The 20247-nt window shown below is 46.2% G+C and overlaps 1 protein-coding gene across 1 annotated transcript in view; it reads left to right on the top strand.

The window, feature by feature from the left end:
- The window catches only part of AGPAT2 (1-acylglycerol-3-phosphate O-acyltransferase 2), a 112951-nt gene that overhangs the window by 67424 nt on the left and 25280 nt on the right, over window positions 1-20247 (top strand). The window contains exon 2 of the mRNA XM_077468288.1: window positions 7600-7733. Coding sequence (XP_077324414.1) covers window positions 7600-7733 — 134 coding nt within the window. The remainder of the gene's footprint in view (window positions 1-7599; window positions 7734-20247) is intronic.

Here is a 20247-nt window from a genome sequence, read left to right as displayed (position 1 = left end):
CAGTTTCTGTAAAATATAAGTTTAACATATGCTAAATGCAATAACATTTTTTAATTATTTTCAACTTGAGAACTAGTAATTTTTTCCCCTAAGGTATCAGCGGCTGCATGTGAGATAAAAGTGTATGTACGTAGCTGCGAGTTACATACATAGTCATACAGTAGACCGCACTGTGTTTTCCGGCCCCCCAGGTATGAGCGGAGACATCCCAGAACACAGACTAGCCTCTACAGCCTGGTCTACAGCAGCGGTGCTCAGCCAATCACAGCAAACAATGTAGACTAGTCTGTGTTTCTGGAAGTCTCCGCCCATATCCGGAACACAGTGCGGTATAGTGTATAGTACTGGAGTATGTAGACCGCCACAGATACAGAACATACAGTTTTGCATTTGCACATGCAACAGGCTGACGGCTTACGGAGAGAGACATAGTTTGGACAAACAGCAACAAACTATGTATGTACAGTAGTTTGAAAGCTGGAGTTCTCTTTTAAATTGAATAAGTGCAAAAAAACTGTAGAATAACTACAATGAACAACCAACTAATGGCACAACTAGACAATGCCAATTAATTTACTATGTTCAACAACACAGTCCAATGCCAATTAATTTACTATGTTCAACAACATGGTAAATGAATTGGTCTATGCTACAGATTTATAAATCTATTATCAGTAAAAGTGGCAGATTTCGCTTTAAGAACAAAAGTTGTTCAGCTTTCTCACAGGAGAGACGGTTTCTCTTCTCATCAAGAATATGAGATGCTAGACTGAATAGTCTCTCACTCTCTGTACTGGTGCTTGGGGCAGATAAATATCTGCGTGCAATCTGTGCAAGCAAAGGAAAACGTTGTTTGCTGATGCGCCAGTACTCAAGGGGATTGTCACTTCAGGCGATAGGCTGTTCAGCTAAATAAATGTCCAGCTGTTGGGTAGCTACACTTGTTGTGGACCGGGGTGCATTCATGTAAAATTTCTTCCAACATATCAGATATGGAGGAAGCGTGTTCCTCTTCACTTGTATGCAACCGTTTTTTTCTCACTTTCCTGTGTGCTACGCCTCGAAACTCCTTCAGATGCTTCCACCACCTCCATTTGTGCCTGTATCATTTCCCGTGCACGCTGCTTTTTCTCAACATTAAAATAATGCTCTTTAAAGAGGGATTCCACCAAAAAAAAAAAATATTAAAAGCCAGCAGCTATAAATACTACAGCTGCTGACTTTTAATAAATGGACACTCACCTGTCCTGGGTTCCAGCGATGCCGGCAGCTGATCGATCGCTCGGCTCTCGGCTGCTGCCGCCACCATTCTAGGTGAGGGAATTAGGAAGTGAAGCGAATCGGCTTCACTTCCTGGTTCCCTACTGCGCATGCGCGAGTCGCGCAGCGCAATAGGAAATCTCTGCGCTGTCTCTGAGACCCGTGTGTCCCAGCAGACAGCGCGGCAGGACAGGAAATGGCGTAGACTCCCACGGGAGTCTATGCCCGGAAGTGGGTGTAAATACCTGTCTTTGACAGGTATCTCCACCCCCCTCCCCCCTGAAAGGTGCCAATTGTGACACCGGAGGGGGGGAGGGTTCCGATCAGCGGAGGTTCCACTTTAGGGTGGAACCCCGCTTTAAATCGAGGATCTAGAACTGTTGCAATGCAGTACAGAGGGTTGGACTTTGTGTCTTGAAACCGATTGGTAACGGCCTCCAGTAGAGTGGTTTTAGCCGTTTCTACGCCATGGTCTGTTTCTATCTCTCTATTTCTTTTCCTAGCAGACGCTTCAGTGCAGCAATCAAGGGAATAACTTCAGAAATGGAAGCATTAGTTGAGCTTATTTCTTTTGTTAACTGCTCAAATGGAGATAGAAGAGACAAACTATTTTCAACTAACATCCACTGATGTGCGCTCAGTGTTGCCGGCAGCTGGTAATCTGCAATGTATGCAGCTAAAACACGCTTTTGTTCAAAAAGACTTTGCAGCATATAGTAGGTGCTGTTCCAACTACATCTTGCTGCAGTTGTTTTGGTGGCATTCCAAACTGTATCTGCAAAGCTTGTAATCTGGTATAAGCAAGCAGAGAATGCTTAAAGTGACCCACAATTTTTCTTCCTTTTGATACAATATCAGATATGGTGCGCTGACTCAGCAATCCTTCATTCACAGCCAATTGCAGCGTGTGTGTGCAATACACAGTATGCTTTTAAGTTCACTGTCCTCAATTGCCTTTGCCACGTTCCGCGCATTATCTCAGACAATCAAATGCACTTTAGACTTCTCAATGTGCCAAGTGTCAAACATGGTTTTTAAAGTGTCAGATATTGCTGCTGCAGTATGTGATCCAACAAACTCACATGCGTTAAGTAGGATGTTTTGCAATTGAAATTTGTCATCTATCCACTGCGCTGTCAGGCTAAGCATGCTCGTTGGACTGACGTCTGAACTCCAAATGTCGGTAGTAAAACTGATTGCTATGATGTCGGTAGTCATGAGCTCAACGTGTTTTCTAACACTGCAAAACAATTCGGGTAGACAGGTATCTGCAAAGTAGTGTCTTCTTGGTAGTGAGTAACGCGGCTCAATGTTGCATGAGCCTACAGAATCCAATGTCCTCCACAACAGAGAATGGCTGGTCGTATAATGCGATAAATTCCTTAAAGCGGGAGTCCGCCGTTTTTTTTTTTTTTTTTTTAAAAAGCCAGCAGCTACAAATACTGCAGCTGCTGACTTTTAAAATAATGACACTTACCCGCCCAGCGCGCCCGCAATGTCGGCACCCGAAGCCGATCTCTCGATCGTCTCTCTGGTGCTGCCGCCGCCATCTTGGGTGTGGGAATCAGGAAATCATTTCCCGGTTCCCTACCGTGCAAGCGCGAGTCGCGCTGCGCAATAAGGATGGTCCCCGCTGTCTCTGGGATCCGTGTGTTTCCCAGAAGGCAGCGGGGGACCTTCGGAAAGGGGCGTAGATTCTGCGGAAAGGGGCGTAGCTTCTGCAGAATCTACGCCGGAAGTGGGTGCAGATACCTGTACTGTACAGGTACCTGCACCCCCTCCCCCCTGAAAAGTGCCAATTGTGGCGCCGGATGGGGGGGGGGGTTCCAATGAGCGGAAGCTCCACTTTAGGGTGGACCTCCGCTTTAATTTTATCTGTAATGCAGGAGCTTTGGGGCTGTCACTTGCAAATTTTTTAACCTTTTCAAAGACTGTGGCCACAGATGGTCTTGTAATCTGAATGCTGAACTGGGTGGTGTATCAAACCTGTTGTTGAAAAATGCCTTGGCACTGTAACCCCCTCTTGAAATTTCTACTGAGCAAAGACTACAGATTGCAAATTTGGGGTCTTTATCAGAAACTTTCAAATATTTCCACACTGCAGACATGGTTCACCTTTGCTGGTAGGGCAGAATAACAGCATAGAATGATCTATGGTGGGAGTGAAATCTGAGGGGGGGGGGGGGGGAGGAGGATGAAATCAATTTAAAAGCTAAACCCCAGGAGGCAGCTTTAAAAAATAAAAAACTAACCAATCCCCTTTTTATCTTATTTTTATAACGGTGCAGCTCTTGCCATGCAAGGTAGTTATGTCTGCACTGCAGTACATCTGACTTGTACCAAAAAGATAATTACACTGATTAAATTGGATTTAAAATGGAATGGATTGCTTGCAAATTGCAATTGCATGCTATTTTTTTTTTTTTGCGCTATTCTGTAGTATACTATAACTTCATGCGCTTGTTGTCATTGAATTTGTCACTTTGTCAGCGTAGTATTATAACTAAGTTGTGCTTGCTGTCATGTCAGTGTAGTATATGTTTTTTTTAAACATGACAGTACGTAATAAATATAATATATAGTTATTAAATTATATATTATATTTATTGCGTACTGTCATGGTTAAAAAAAAAAATCATGTGCTTGCTGTCATGTCAGTGTGTACTGTATAACTATACTGACAAAGTGACAAATTCAGTGACAACAAGGGCATACATTTTATAGTATACTACAGAATAGTTCCGAAAATAAATAGCATGCCATTCCATTTCAAATCTTTTTTGCTACAAGTCAGATGTACAGTTCAGTGCAGACAGACAGACATTTTTTAAATACCATACTGCATGGCAAGAGTGGCTTGTTGTTTAACAAAGGTGTAGCAAGTAATACATATTGTTTGACTGCTATAGACAGATCAGTTTCAGTAGTATAGTACAATAAATAATACTAGTTGGATTGTTTCTGTCAGTGTAAGTCAAAAGGCAATGCATTGCTCACCGGCGAATAGTAGTAATGGTAGCCCTCCAGGGAGGGACAGTGCGCACTCTTGTACTTGAGTATGCTATGTGCAGCCCTCCATGAAGCCATCTCTCGGGGTCCCAGCGGCGTCTCTCGGGTCCCAGCAGCGCCTCTCTCGGGTCCCAGCGGCGCCTCTCGGGTCCCAGCGGCTTCTCTCGGGTCCCAGCAGTGCCTCTCTCGGGTCCAAGCAGTGCCTCTCTCGGGTCCCAGCAGTGCCTCTCTCGGGTCCCAGCAGTGCCTCTTTTGGGTCCCAGCAGTGCCTCTCTCGGGTCCCAGCAGTGCCTCTCTCGGGTCCCAGCAGTGCCTCTCTCGGGTCCCAGCGGCGTCTCTCGGGTCCCAGCGGCGTCTCTCGGGTCCCAGCGGCGTCTCCCAGCGGCCTCTCTCGGGTCCCAGCGGCATCTCCCAGCGGCGTCTCTTGGGTCCCAGCGGCGTCTCTTGGGTCCCAGCGGCGTCTCTCGGGTCCCAGCAGCGCCTCTCTCGGGTCCCAGCAGCGCCTCTCTCGGGTCCCAGCAGCGCCTCTCTCGGGTCCCAGCAGCGTCTCTCGGGTCCCAGCAGCGCCTCTCTCGGGTCCCAGCGGCGTCTCCCAGCGGCCTCTCTCGGGTGCCAGCGGCGTCTCTCGGGTGCCAGCGGCGTCTCTCGGGTCCCAGCGGCGTCTCTCGGGTCCCAGCGGCGTCTCTCGGGTCCCAGCGGCGTCTCTCGGGTCCCAGCGGCGTCCCTCGGGTCCCAGCAGCGTCTCACAAGCACGAGGAGCGTCTGCAGGGAAAGTGCCAGCGTCTCAGCAGGGAACATGCTTACAAGTGCTCCGTCTTAACCGCGAGGAACGTGCACACAACGAGTGACGTCACTCGATGGTTCTCCCACCGCTACTGCGTATACTCTATTTTCGGCGCCATTGTCGGCAAGAATTCTCTTTCGGCAAAATACATAAAAAGGCCATTTTCAGCCGATATGTTTCGGCGGCCGAAATTTCGGTGCATCCCTACCAAAAACCATTATAGGATAATTTCAGTGTATATAATCCGTGTTTGTTAAGGTTTTAAAAACATATAGTGGAAGGTTTAGGCTTCATGTACATGATGCGTTTCTCAACCTCTCCTGAACGCTGGAACATCACAGATAGTAATCCACATTTAAAAACGTAAGTTTAGCAGCGTTTACAAGCTGCGTTTAGCCGCGTTTGCGTTCAGAAGCGTTTACTAAAGATAACCTCAGGAGACCCTCCCAAATGATTATACAGCACTAAAACAAATATTTACTAACTATTTCAGCCATTCTGCGAGAGAACAGTGTGAGTAGCAGCTGAGAAAGCCGTGTGCTTGAAGCTAGCTGTTATTTTTTGGTTGGTTTGTTAATATGGATCCCATGATGAGCATGTGTGAGGAAATGTGTGAGGAAATGTGTGAGGAAATGTGTGAGGAAATGTGTGAGGAAATGCTCCTGATTTTGCTTTTGCTGAGGCTCCAAAGATGTAGAAAATTGCGTGAGAGGACCAGAGTTCATCGCTACTGGACACATCCATTGATGGCTCAACGCATGTCCACAGGATACTTTTCTAATATGTATGTTCAGCTGTGCAATTACCCAGAGAAGTCTTTTAATTTTATACGCATGTCAATTGCCACCTTTTGACGTTCTCTTGGAAAAGGTTAGACCTCGTCTAGTTTGCATGGACACCAACATGAGGGAATGCGCGCCACCAGAGGAACGCCTGTTGGTAACTCTCAACTTCAGCGTCAAGTAATGCAAGTCGTGTATTGTACAGCATAATTGGCTGATGAAGGGAATATTACATGGTATATCAAGCTTGCATACAGTGATAATTGAGTTTTTGGTGTGTTTTTGGCATTTTTCAGGCTCAAAAGTAATAAATAATAAAAAAATAAATAAAAATGTTTCCCTTTTAAAAAGCGCTTGTAGACCAAAACACTCCAAAACGTGGGCAGCCGCGTTGAGCCTTGTTTGGCGCTTGAAATGCCTGTAAACTCAGCTTCTGAACGCATTTTTTTTGGGCCTCTAAAAGCCTCTAAAATCAACTGCCTAGAAACGACTATAAACAAACCTGTGTACATGTACTGATAAGATAACATAGAGGAAAGTTCAGGGACAGTTGAAAAAAAAATGCCCAACTGCTCCTAAATGTGCGTTTACCAGCAGCCGTGTACATGAGGCCTAACTAAAACTGGAGCATGCAAAATCTGGTGCAGCTGTGCATAGAACACCAATCGGCGTCCAGGTTTCATTATCAATGCTTATGCCGGCCATACACGGTTCGAATTTCGAAAGAATTTTCTTTCGAAAATCGTATCTAACAATTTTCGTATGAATTTCGCACCATTATTGGGCTGCAGCAACAGGCGATTTTCGTGTGGAAATCAAATTTGAGGACATGTTGGAAATTTTTTGAAAAACGAACGATATTCTAATCAATGATGGGAGAATCGTGCGAGAAATGTAATAAGGAAAGAAAATTTACGGAGCGAAAAGAAGATTCCCGGCCATGAAAATTGTTTTCTGTAGCAACATGAGGTGAAATTATAGGCTTGGCCGGCCGAATTTCAAAAATCAATGGTGGCATGATCCGATCACAAAAAAAATGAACTTTCTGATTTTGAAAAGAAAATTTGTTTGAAATTCGACCGTGTATGGCCTGCATTAGTTGGACAAGCTGAAGTTAGAAGTTGATTGGTTACCATGCACAGCTGCACCAGATTCTGTACGTTCCAGTTTTAGTAAATCAACCCCAAAGAGTGATACTTGTCCAAGGCCCCTTTAACACTGGGGCGTTTTTTCAGGCACTACAGCGCTAAAAATAGCGCCTAAAAAAAACGGGGCCCTTTTCACTCCAGTGTGAAAACCGGAGGGCTTTCACACTGGAGCGGTGCGCTAGCAGGACGGTGAAAAAAAGTCCTGCTAGCCGCATCTTTGGAGAGGTGAAGGAGCGGTGTATTCACCGCTCCTAAACCGCTCCTAGCCTTTGGAATCAATGGGGCTGCAGCGGGCGGTTTTAACCCTTTTTCAGCCGCTAGCGGGGGTTAAAACCACACCGCTAACGGCCGCATACCGCTGCTAAAACAATGGTAAAGCGGCGCTAAAAATAACGCCGCTTTACCGCCAACGCCGCTCCCGCCCCAGTGTGAAAGGGGCCTTACCGATCCTCTCATTTAGTCCCAAGGCTCATCTGATTGACTCTCTAGTTTTAAATGATGTGAAATACCCCCAATGTTCTGAGCAGCCAATGACCGTGTTCTGTTAATTTTATATCAAGTGTGAACATAGGAGAGGGTCGTTTTTTTTAAATTCTTTTATCTGTTCTTTCCTCAGGATTATCCGGGCCTTTGTGCGCACTATGAAATATGTTTTTGGGTTGCGCTTCGAGGTGAAAGGATTGGAAAACTTTCAGGTTGAAGGACCTTGTGTCATTATCTCCAACCACCAGAGTGTCCTGGATATGATGGGTAAGGATGGCTATAGATGGCTGGATAGGACACTGTAGGCAGCAAGATGTCTGTTCATCCTCTGTGCTTTTTTCCTGATTGGGCCAGTCAATGGTACCCAAATTATAATGGATTTGTTCCCTTTTCTGTATAGAAAAGTGAGGGATTTGGTGGTTGTTCAAGACTCCAACATGGAAGACATTTCCCATGTGTGATGATAACGGTCCCATGTAAGGACTTATCTCTTCTGATCTCTGCATGGGTTCCTAGTCACAAGCAAAGCTCCCAATTGTCCCTGATTTCGAGGGACTGTCCCTGATTTGGAGCAATGTCCCTCTTTCCTCCTCACTTGTCCCTCATTTTGGTCTGATCTATATAGTTGTATATAAAATGCACTTTTTAGCTTTCAAAAAGTGTTTCCCAGCGCTAAACCTTTCATCTGATTTCTAAATTGCATTTGCAAAAGCCAATATAAAGGAATAGTAGTGGTAAAAAAAAGCACTTGTGGGTTTAACTAATCCTCTTTTTTTTTTTTTTTTTTTTTTTTTTGTAATTTTCATTTAAAGTGGAGGGCCACCCTGAAAAAAAAAAAATATTAAAAATTACAAAAAAAAAAAAAATGAAAAATATGTTTTTTTTTTTACTTACCAGAAGTGCCTGTTGCTAGGCACATAATCCTAATCTGCCTCTTTCTCCTCCGCGGAGATCTTCTTTCTTCTCTCCTCCGTGCGGCGTCTTCTGGGTAATGGGTCGCGCTGTGTTCTGGGAACTGTGTGTCCCAGAACACAGCGCGTCCCATTCACAAAGCGCTGCGTGACTCGCGCATGCGCAGTAGGAAACGGGCAGTGAAGCCGTAAGGCTCCACTGCCTGTTTCCCTTACAAGGAATGGCGGTGCCGGGACCCGAGAGCTGAGGGACGGGTCGGCCTCGGGCGGCCGACATCGTGGACAGGTAAGGGGCTGATTAAGTCAGCAGCTGCAGTGTTTGCAGCTGCTGACTTTTTTTTTTTTTTTTTTTTAAACGGCCCTCCTCTTTAAGGGGGCGTCCTATGCCCTACGTACTTTTACTAATAGGTGTCCCTCGTTCCAATCTCAGAAAGTTGGGAGGTGTGGTCACAAGCACTGCTTAAAATGACCAAATTGGGAAACGATCACCTGTCTGGGGACAAAAAGTGGATGTTTGTGGAAGCCCCTAGCTTAAAAAAAAAAACATGAACGATCGGCCAATACCATCATACTTGGTTTGCACATTGGACTAGCCAAAAACTCTAAGGTCCCTTTCACACTGAGGCGTTTTTCAGGCGCTACAGCGCTTAAAATAGCCCTTTCACTCCAGTGTGAAAGCCGGAGGGATTTCACACTGGAGCGGTGCGCTAGCAGGACGGAGAAAAAAGTCCTGCTAGCCGCATCTTTGGAGCGGTAAAGGAGCGGTGTATTCACCGCTCCTAAACCGCTCCTACCCATTGAAATCAATGGGGCAGAGCGGCTATACCGCCGGCAAAGTGCTGCTGCAGCGGCACTTTGTGGGTGGGTTTAACCCTTTTTCAGCTGCTATCGGGGGTTAAAACCGCTCCCGCTAGCGGCCGCATACCGCTGCTAAAACGACGGTAAAGAGCCACTTTACCGCTGACGCCGCTCCCGCCCCTGTGTGAAAGGGGCTTAAGCTAACTCAATATTTAGCAAGGTACCCTCTGATATGACACTTACCTTCCTGTCCTCCAGTCTGCCTCCTGGTCCACACTAAAGCCCTGGTGAGGATCCTAGGAATGGACCACATATGGACCATCCTTGCCAGCAAAGTACAGTCCCATCATTTCTAGGTGTGTCAGGTAGCTGGACTGTGAAATCCACCTAAAGTTTTCTAGTATAGTTGGGAGAGTCAATTTGAGTTTTAGGCCGGGTTCACACCGCTGCGGGGGGAGATCCGGATGTGATTCGCACAGCAAATCACATCCGATCTCCGTAGCGCTGCGAGTTCAGCCATACAGATAGTATGGCTGAATTCGCATCGCTCCCACAGCAAACTCGCACAGGACCCTTTTTTTGGATCCACAACAGAATCGGATCGCATGGGTGTTCACACCATGCGATCCGATTCCTGTGCGAGTGTGCAGATCGCACTGCGATATGCGGACGGATCTGGGGGTGTCATTAACATTTCATTGACACTCCCAGCCGTCCGCATAGGGCAGTGTGAACTGCCGGCGGGAGGTGAGCGATGCGGGAAAACGCCGCGGATTCGCGGCGTTCCCGCATCGCTAGAGTGTGAACCCGGCCTTAAACTTGAGTTCTGGTTTTGCACATTATAAAGGATGATCACCACCTATGTGCACCCCGAAGCTCAAGCACACTGAAACATGGTAAACTGTGTTTACCATGCTTCAGTTTGTGAATGAACACAGTGGGTGAATGTGTTCACTGTGTTCATTTAGAAAAGGGAGGAGTCAACACAGGGGAAAGCCAGGGCAGTAGGGGGCACACCTGGCACACCCCCTGCGCACATCTATGATTATCACCATCTCTGCTAGATCTCTTCTTTTTTTTTTTTTTTCTATTGAACATACAACCAGCACATATGGCATAAAGAAAGAAAGCCAGGAACCAAGGCAGGCATGACTGCACCTGGAACCAAAATATCCTTTTTGTTTATTCACCTCATAATGTAAAAATACAATTCAAGATATGGATATTTTATACATTGTTTACACGATCCAGCTTGGACCCTTATAACTATACATATTCCATACCTGTGGGATCCCTCTAGAACAGAGATCTCCAAACTGCGTGCCTTTGCTTGCTTTTATCTGGCCCATGGGGGACCATTCCTCCCACTGACACCAATGATGGGGCAGAATTTCTTCCACTGACATCGAAGATGGGGCACTGTTCTGCCCACTCACACCAACAATGGGGCAGAATTTCTTCCACTGACACCAATGATGGGGCACTGTTCTGCCCACTGACACCAATGATGGGGCAGAATTTCTTCCCCTGACACTAATGATAGGGCACTGTTCCTCCCACTGACACCAATGATGGGTCACTGTTCTGCCCACTGACACCAGTGATAAGGCACTTCTCCTCCCAGTGACACCAATGATAGGGCACTATTCCTCCCACTGACACCAATGATAGGGCACTATTCCTCCCACTGACACCAATGATAGGGCACTATTCCTCCCATTTACACCAACAATGGGGCGTAATTTCTTCCACTGACACCAATGATAGGGCACTGTTCCTCCCATTGACACCAACGATGGGGCACTGTTCTGCCCACTGACACCAATGATGAGGCAGAATTTCTTCCACTGACACCAATGATGGGGCACTGTTCCTCCCAGTGACACCATTGATAGGGCACTGTTCCTCCCAGTGACACCATTGATAGGGCACTGGTCATCCCACTGACACCAATGATAGGGCATTGTTCCTCCCACTGACACCAATGATAGGGCATTGTTCCTCCCACTGACACCAATGATGGGGCACTTTTCCTCCCAGTGACACCAATGATAGGGCATTGTTCCTCCCACTGACACCAATGATAGGGCATTGTTCCTCCCACTGACACCAATGATAGGGCACTGTTCCTCCCACTGACACCAATGATAGAGCACTGTTCCTCCCACTGACACCAATAATGGAGCACTGTTCCTCCCACTGACACCAATGATGGGGCACTGTTCCTCCCAGTGACACCAATAATGGGGCACTGTTCCTCCCATTGACACCAACGATGAGGCGTAATTTCTTCCACTGACACCAATAATAGGGCACTGTTGCTCCCAGTGACACCATTGATAGGGCACTGTTCCTCCCACTGACACCAATGATGGGGCACTGTTCCTCCCAGTGACACCAATAATGGGGCACTGTTCCTCCCATTGACACCAACGATGAGGCGTAATTTCTTCCACTGACACCAATAATAGGGCACTGTTGCTCCCAGTGACACCATTGATAGGGCACTGTTCCTCCCACTGACACCAATGATGGGGCACTGTTCCTCCCACTGACACCAATGATGGGGCACTGTTCCTCCCACTGACACCAATGATGGGGCACTGTTCCGCCCACTGACACCAACGATTGGGTGTAATTTCTTCCACTGACACCAATGATGGGGCACTGTTCCTCCCACTGACACCAATGATGGGGCACTATTCCTCCCACTGACACCAATGATGGGGCACTGTTCCTCCCACTGACACCAATGATGGGGCACTGTTCCTCCCACTGACACCAATGATGGGGCACTGTTCCTCCCACTGACACCAATGATGGGGCACTGTTCCTCCCACTGACACCAATGATGGGGCACTGTTCCTCCCACTGACACCAATGATGGGGCACTGTTCCTCCCACTGACACCAATGATGGGGCACTGTTCCTCCCACTGACACCAATGATGGGGCACTGTTTCTCCCATTGATACCAATGATGGGGCACTGTTCCTCCCACTGACATCAATGATGGGGCACTGTTCCTCCCACTGACACCAATGATGGGGCACTGTTCCTCCCACTGACACCAATGATGGGGCACTGTTCCTCCCACTGACACCAGTGATGGGGCACTGTTCCTCCCACTGACACCAATGATGGGGCACTGTTCCTCCCACTGACACCAATGATGGGGCACTGTTCCTCCCATTGACAGCAATGATGGGGCACTGTTCCTCCCACTGACAGCAATGATGGGGCACTGTTCCTCCCACTGACACCAATGATGGGGCACTGTTCCTCCCACTGACACCAATGATGGGGCACTGTTCCTCCCACTGACACCAATGATGGGGCACTGTTCCTCCCACTGACACCAATGATGGGGCGTAATTTCTTCCACTGTCACCAATGATGGGGCACTATTCCTCCCACTGACTCTTTCTACTTTCACTGGCCTTAGTCCGGCCCCCCTAAAGTCTGAAGAACAGTAAACTAGCCATTTGTTTAAAACATGTGGAGACCCCTGTCCTAGAAGCTGCAATCCACTGTAGGAGACACCATTACTCCAGTGACCTCCACTTGCTTTCAGGTCCTGTGCCGAGAGGCCGTCCTGCTGTATTCCGAACACACATGAGGTTGGACACTTGCCCAGGCAGGATTCAAGGAATACTTTGCATCTTCTAAATGATTGCAAAATGTTCTCTGATCTGGGTGGAGGGGCAGGGCGGTGAATGGTGACAGCGTTGCAGGGCAGCCGCTTGGCACAGGACCCAGAAGCTGGTGGAGATCACTGGAGTAGTGGCGTCTATTTCAGTGATTTTCAGCTTCCAGGGGCATCGGCCAGGTATGGTACTCACATAGTTACATTGATCCAAGCTGGTGTAGGTATATAAAAACAAACTAGTATTCTTTTAAATGTGCCGAATGCTTGTGATTTTCCACTGCTGATCACTCGACGACAACAGCAGCATGTAGTAGACATGTGCAAAAGGAAAAAATTTGCTTCGTTTCGTTTTAATCCGTTAATTCATTAATTTCGTTTCGTTATATTCGTTAACTTCCTTTAAATTCGTTTTCGGATTTCGTTTAGTTCTCTACCGAATTCGAAAAATCGGCCACATTCGAAAATATTTCTACCGGATTCGAAATGATTTCAACATGATTCGACATTATTTCAACCACATTCGAAAATATTTTGTGACCCGACTTTAGGGCCATGTATCTCGGGGTCACTTGGTGCTAGAAACTCCAAATTTGGATATGTTGTAGTGCTAGTATTATTGTGTTTGCATACCAAATTTGGGGTTTCTAGCTATAAGTTACCCCGAGATATTTGGCCCCAAAATCGGGTCACAAAATGTCATTCTCTGCTCTAATAACTAATAACATTTTGCAACCCGATTTTGGGGCCACATATCTCGGGGTAACTTATAGCTAGAAACCCCAAATTTGGTATGCAAACACAATAATAATAACACTACAACATATCCAAATTTGAAGTGTCTAGCACCAAGTGACCCCGAGATACATGGCCCTAAAGTCGGGTCACAAAATATTTTCGAATGCGGTTGAAATAATGTCGAATCATGTCGAATTCATTCGAATTCATTTGTTATATTTCTTTCGTATTCGTTGTAATTTGTTATTTTTTCATTCGGATGCATCCGAATTTCCGAAAGATGCAAAATTCGGCTGAATTTCTATTCGTTACGAAACGAATTGCACAAGCCTAGCATGTAGAATAGATGTCTACATTATTTTCGGCTGATTTTGCTTCACGCAGTTCGGCGGGCAGGGTGACGGGAGAAAATAAACCAGACTTACATTTTATCTTGGAAATGAAAATGTTTTATTTTCACCCTCCTGCAAATGTTTTTTTGCGAATGTCTTCTTCTAATTCCAGAATCTGAAGCTCTGCGGCATCAGCCGGTCTCCTATTCCCCAATCCAATAAGCAGCCCAGTGCTTCCCTTCTCTCACCTAATAACTCATATACAACACATATATTATCGCCTCGCCTTTCCCGGGCTGAACGTTTCCCTCCACCTTTATTAGATTGCGAGGATTCATACGGTCAGCTCAAGCAGTTAAAATATTAACCGTCCGGCAGATTAAAATAGATGAGCCCCGGGAGTGCGATGCCGCTGTCTCCTCTCCGCCGCTGCGTACAGAAACTATTGATTTTTTTTTCTGGACTCAGAACGGTGTTTTGTTTTTATTAAGAGGACCCGAAAAAAATTCACCGCCAGGCAGAGCCTAATATTAGCCGATTAAAAAGTCATTTTTACTTTCTTGTAAAAAAAAAAAAAAAAAAAAAAAGAGCCCCCCCTCCTCCCCCCCATATCCTTGTCTTACCGTTGCCAGCGACAATAAGAAGATCACAGTGGGGAGCGATTGAGCGCGCTGGCGGCTGTGCTTAGCAGAAGATATTTTAATTTGTGTCTCATTATGGAGATAAAGATGAGTGGAGTTTGGATGGAGTCGGCTGGTAGGAGCAGGTTTTCGTTCCGGGTGAAGTGCTGCTCTAAGCCCTTGTACACACGGTCTTGTCCGACGGATTTTGTCCGAAACTGTTGCATACACACGGTCGGAGAAAGTTGTCGGAAAATCCGATTGTACATAACGTGATGACGTCATTTCGTTAGGACGGGACTACGTTCAGGCTAGTAGCCAATCGCTTTGGTCTAGGAATTTGATCTGAGCATGCGTGGCACTTTTTCCGATCAGAGTAAGCTACACATGATCGGACAAAGTCCCATCGGATCGTGTTGTCGGAAAATTTTATAGCCCAGCTGGAAAACTTGGTCTGTCGGATAGTCTGATGGAAACAGTCCGATGGAGCCCACACACTGTCGGATTATCCGACAACACGGTCCTATCGGACATTGTCAGTCGGAATGTCCGACCGTGTGTACAAGGGCTTAGGACTAGGGACCTCTCCACAGGGTTAGCCTATGCACAGCGAGATAACATAGCAAGATGACGAGAGAACTGCCACGGTTTAGTAAATAAAATCACCTTAAAGGGGTTGTAAAAGTTTGTTTTTTATTTTCTACATAGGTTCCTTTAAGCTAGTGCGTTGTTGGTTCACTTACCTTTTCCTTCGATTTCCCTTCTAAATGTTTCTTTTCTTTGTCTGAATATCTCACTTCCTGTTTCTCCTCAGTAAACTTCTCACCATCATCTGAGCTGGTGGTTAGTCAGCCAGAACAGCTTACTGAACAGCTTACTGAGGAGGAACAGGAAGTGAGAAATTCCGAAAAAGAAAACAAAGAAAAATACATTTATAAGGGAAATCGAAGGAAAAGGTAAGTGAACCAACAATGCACTAGCTTAGAGGAACCTATTTAGAAAATAAAAAACGAACCTTTACAACCCCTTTAATTTATTTAAAAGAAGCCGCACTTTAGAAGCAGAAAATATGAACAAGCATAACAGCAGGTAGTATATCTTTAAGAATACAAGCTGTGGACCGCACTTCTGGTTATGGCAATGACCTCACCTGGCTCCTCCCTACGCGTTACGTCACGGTACACATGACTTTGTTTAGTTTGACCATGCTTTTTCTAAAAAAGAAAAAAAAAATACCAGTTTTGAGTTTGCTTTTTCCACTCCACTCTGAGGCTCCGTTCACATCTGGGCCGTGCATTTTGGGTGTGTTACCATTGAACTCTATGTGAAATGCATTTTGATGAAAGCACATCAAAGTGGAGCAAGTAGGATTTTTTTTTTTTTTTTAAACGCACCTAAAATGCACAGATGTGAACAGGGCCTGAGAGGTAGCGGGGGGCAGACGGCCCCGTGTCGTACATGCTCCATACTTGCTGTTATAGAGAAATATCTGAAGGTCGCTGCCCCCGTGAAAATTGCTTCTCTCCATAACCAGAACTTTTTCCAACACATTCTCCCCTAATCAAGCTCTGAATTTGTTCAGTCTACTCCCGCCATTGTACTCTTTTGTTAAAAAAAAAAAAAAAAATCGTATAATTTAAGTGGCGCTTTCAGCAACACTTTTGTACCATGGCGCCGTCTTGGAGTGTTATTCAGGCTTTTCTCCGGCACCTCTAATTAATCACCCCTCTCCCCGTTCTGTGACTCGTGGGCTCGACAGCCGTTGGCTTTGTTCAATAGATTTCCTCTCCGCCGATGTACATTCCACTTGTAATAAAAGGGTTTGCGTCTTTAGATGGCAAATGGATCCGAGTGAGCTTGTTAAAAATGCATTACAAACGCCTAATAATAATCCAACTTTTTTTTTTTTAAATGGTTCTGCTTAACTCTTTTACACAGACAAAGCATAGAACTGTATTGCATAGCTTATGTGAATAATCATGACGATGGCTGGTGGCGGCCCATCCATTAGGGGCACCCGGGTGACGCCCGCTCTCTCCATGCCACCCCCTATATGCAATGGATAAATTCATGTATAACATGAATCTATCCACAGTCGCCGTATTCATGCGTCCGGCCCCTTTCAGGGCATCGGGCGCATGAATTGCACCGACCGGGGTTTTTGTTTGTTTTTTTGGGGGTTTTTTTTAGCACCTGATTAGAGCCAGATACTCTAAGCCATGGGTCTTCAAACTATGGCCCTCCTGTTGTACAGGAACTACAATTCCCATCATGCCTAATCATGTCTGTGAATGTCAGAGTTTTACAATGCCTCATGGGATGTGTAGTTCCGCAGCAGCTTGAGGACCATTGTTTGAGGATCCCTGCTCTAAGCCCTTGTACACACGGTCGGAGATTCCGGCGGAATGTTTCCGATCCGAGCGTTTTGTTGGATATTCCGACTGTGTGTGGTCTCCATCGGACTGTTTCCGTCGGAAAATACCTGTCGGACCAAGTTTTCCAACTTGCTGGAAATATTTTCTGACAAAATGCTCCGATCGGACATACTCCGATCATGTGTAGCCTACTCAGACGGACAAAGCGCCACACATGCTCAGATCAAATTCCTAGACCAAAACTATTGGCTACTAGCCTGAACGTAGTCCCGTCGTAACGAAATAACGTCATCACGTTACGTACGATCAGATTTTCCGACAACTTTGTCCGACCGTGTGTATGCAACACCAGTTTCGGACAAAATCCGTCGGACAAAATCCGATGGATTTTGTTGTCGGAATGTCCGACCGCGTGTACAAGGGCTTAAAGTAACACGTAGTTGAATGGCATCGGATTTTCCGACAATTTAGTCCGACCGTGTGTATGCAACATCACTTCCGGACCTCTTCCGGAATTAATCCGTCGTAATTACTCCGACGGATTTGGTAGTCGGAATCTCCGACCGTGTGTACAAGGGCTAATAGGCTTCAAAATGTGGTGGGCTTAAGTCGCAGAGAATGTGCCCTGATCCCACCCAGGTGTGTTACCACAGCGAATAGATATTCGCTGTTGAAACGCTGTTTCTCAATCTGGGCCAATCAGAAGTGGGTGTGAGACCCGTTTTCCGATTTGGCTGAGAAGAGAAGATTTGGCCACTGAGAAGGGAGGAAATGGAAGCCGTGATGACCCATGGAGAGCAGGAAAACGGAGGCCGCCGAGCAGGGGAAGCCACCTGTGATGGGGTAAGTGCTACAGACCACCTGACCTGGGGAACTGTTGCTAGTGCATAGATTAGTTTTAGATCATTTTATAAAGGAAAATGTGAGTTTGATTGGTAAAAAGGATACAGAAAAGCATATATATGATTTTTTTTGGAATGGGTTCAATTTGCTTTAGCGTTTAAGGCGCCATAACCTGCAGTGGCGGCCAGCTAAAAAAAAATTGGGGGGGGGGGCAAACTGTATGCCAAACCCCCCCCCCCCAAAAAAAATCGCAGGCTGCCACTGCAGGTTATGGCGCCTTAAACGCTAAAGCAAATTGAACCCATTCCAGAAAAAATCATATATATGCTTTTCTGTATCCTTTTTACCAATCAAACTCACATTTTCCTTTATAAAATGATCTAAAACTAATCTATGCACCAGCAACAGTTTGGCTGCCTGTGTTTACTTCTCTCACACGTCGTAGCTCATGAAATCTGACATGTCCACTCAGTTGTGGCTCTGTTGGCTTTTTCTCCAGTTTTCCCAATAAAGTCATATAACCACTTAAAGTGGTTGTAAACCTACTTACACCACTTGTACCTCTCTTCTAAAAAAAAAAAAAAAAAAAGGTGGGGGGGCAAAAGTTACTTATGTTTTTATATCTATACACAAATGCATTGTGTGGATCCTCGTCCTCTTCTCTGGTCTCGTGGCGTAGGGGCGTGCAGAATGTTCTGACTGAGGGGGTATCTCCAAATGCAGTGATAATTATGTGCAACGGGTTACCAAACATTTTTGCATATGTTAAAGAGGAAGTAAACCCTGATGGGTGTTACTTCCTCTTTGATTCCCTGCAAAGGTAAAGCATAATGGACTACTATGCATCGCATCGCATCGCATAGTAGTCCATTATGTGTCACTTACCTGACACAGGAGGCAGCGAAGTCACCGCCGTCCCCTGTAGTCCGGCGCATCCATCTTCTCGGTGGGTCTCCGCCGCTGTCATTCGACGAAGCCGCGATGACATCACTCCCGCGCATGCGTACGGGAGCCGCCACTTGCGCCATATCGCCGTTGACAACGGCGCGCTCAGTGCGCCTGCACGCCGCTGTCTATGGCGCATGCGCCGTAGACAGCGGTGCCTGTATTTTGGCAAATATCTCCTAAACCGTGTAGGTTTAGGAGATATTTCTTGGACCTACAGGTAAGTCTTAATCTAGGCTTACCTGTAGGTCAAAGTGGTTTGTAAGGGGTTTACAATCACTTTAAATCTTGTTTTTAAATAAATTTGATATATTATTATAAATTTTCTTTTTCTTAGCAAACTCATCCTCTGGAGAGACCCCAAACACCATGGGTCGAAATGCGTCAAGAACTGTTATGCAATAGTCATTATTATATGCTGTGTATAACCCTTATGTTTGCTACCTCCTGTATTTGGCATGGTTATATCCCTATTCGAGCTCATATTTTGACACTCATGTAATAACCCACCTTATCTTCCACTCTTCACTCAATGGTTATTTTTCTCATCCTCTATATATAGCTGCCTCCTGGTCCCCCGAGGGACCCTTTCCATTTTTTTCTGCCCATATTGGGGTGAGCAGCACCTGTATCTCTCCCTAGTGTGTCTTCCCTTTGCTATACACAAAATGCTTTGCCTTTTTTAATTTCTATTTTAAACTGAATGGGTTGTTTTACAAGGTGAGGGTTTTCATGTACTTTGGGAAGTTGGGTAGGAGGTGGCAGACACGATCACCCACTGAACGAATCAGGAACCAACAGAAATTCGGACAGTGTACGGCCAGCTTAAAGCGGTTGTATACCGCTGGACATTTTCTTTTTTTTTTCTTTTTCTGCATTGTAAAGTCATAATGTGCTAGTATGCATTGATGTCAGCGCAGCAGGGGCTCCCATCCTCGCCCATCCTGCTTCCGGGTTCACAGACTCCGGCTCAGTGACTGGCCAGAGCCGCGATGACATAATTCGCACAGGAACCACCATTCGCGGCACGGGGCTCTGAAGGAACGGTACCGGGTGGCTGTTACTTCAGAGCGCATGTAATGTAAATATCTGCCTGAACGGTGCAGGTTTAGGGCCGGTTCACACTGGGGGCGACGCGAGGCGACACGACTTGCCGTGCCGCGACCTGACAAGTCGCCCCCGTTCTGTACAATGGAACCGTTCTAAGAGGAGCGACTCGAGTCGCTCTGTCTTAGAAAAAAGGTTCCTGTACTACTTTTGGGCGACCTCGGGGCGACTTGCATTGACTTCTATACAGAAGTCATTTGCAAGTCGCCGCTGAGGTCGCGGCAGGTCGCGGCGAGGCAAGTCGTGTCGCCTCGCATCGCCCCCTGTGTGAACCGGCCCTTAGGAGATATTTACACTGCCTATTTTAGGCTTACCTATAGGTAAAAGTCAGTAAAGGAAATGTACTTCCTCTTTAAATTAGCGGCTCTGCTCTGTTCTATTACAGCGAAAATAAAATGATTTTCTTCATTTTGCGACGAGGGACGGGTTTCAGATCAGCGCGTCTCTTATAAGCACTTTTCCACCAT

This window comes from Lithobates pipiens, unplaced genomic scaffold (genome assembly GCF_037356315.1).
Source record: "Lithobates pipiens isolate NorthernLeopardFrog02 unplaced genomic scaffold, aLitPip1_a1.2 Scaffold_11, whole genome shotgun sequence".
In the NCBI taxonomy this organism is placed as follows: domain Eukaryota; kingdom Metazoa; phylum Chordata; class Amphibia; order Anura; family Ranidae; genus Lithobates; species Lithobates pipiens.
Note: the sequence above shows the minus strand (reverse complement) of the source record. Positions and strands in the feature narration are given on the sequence as shown.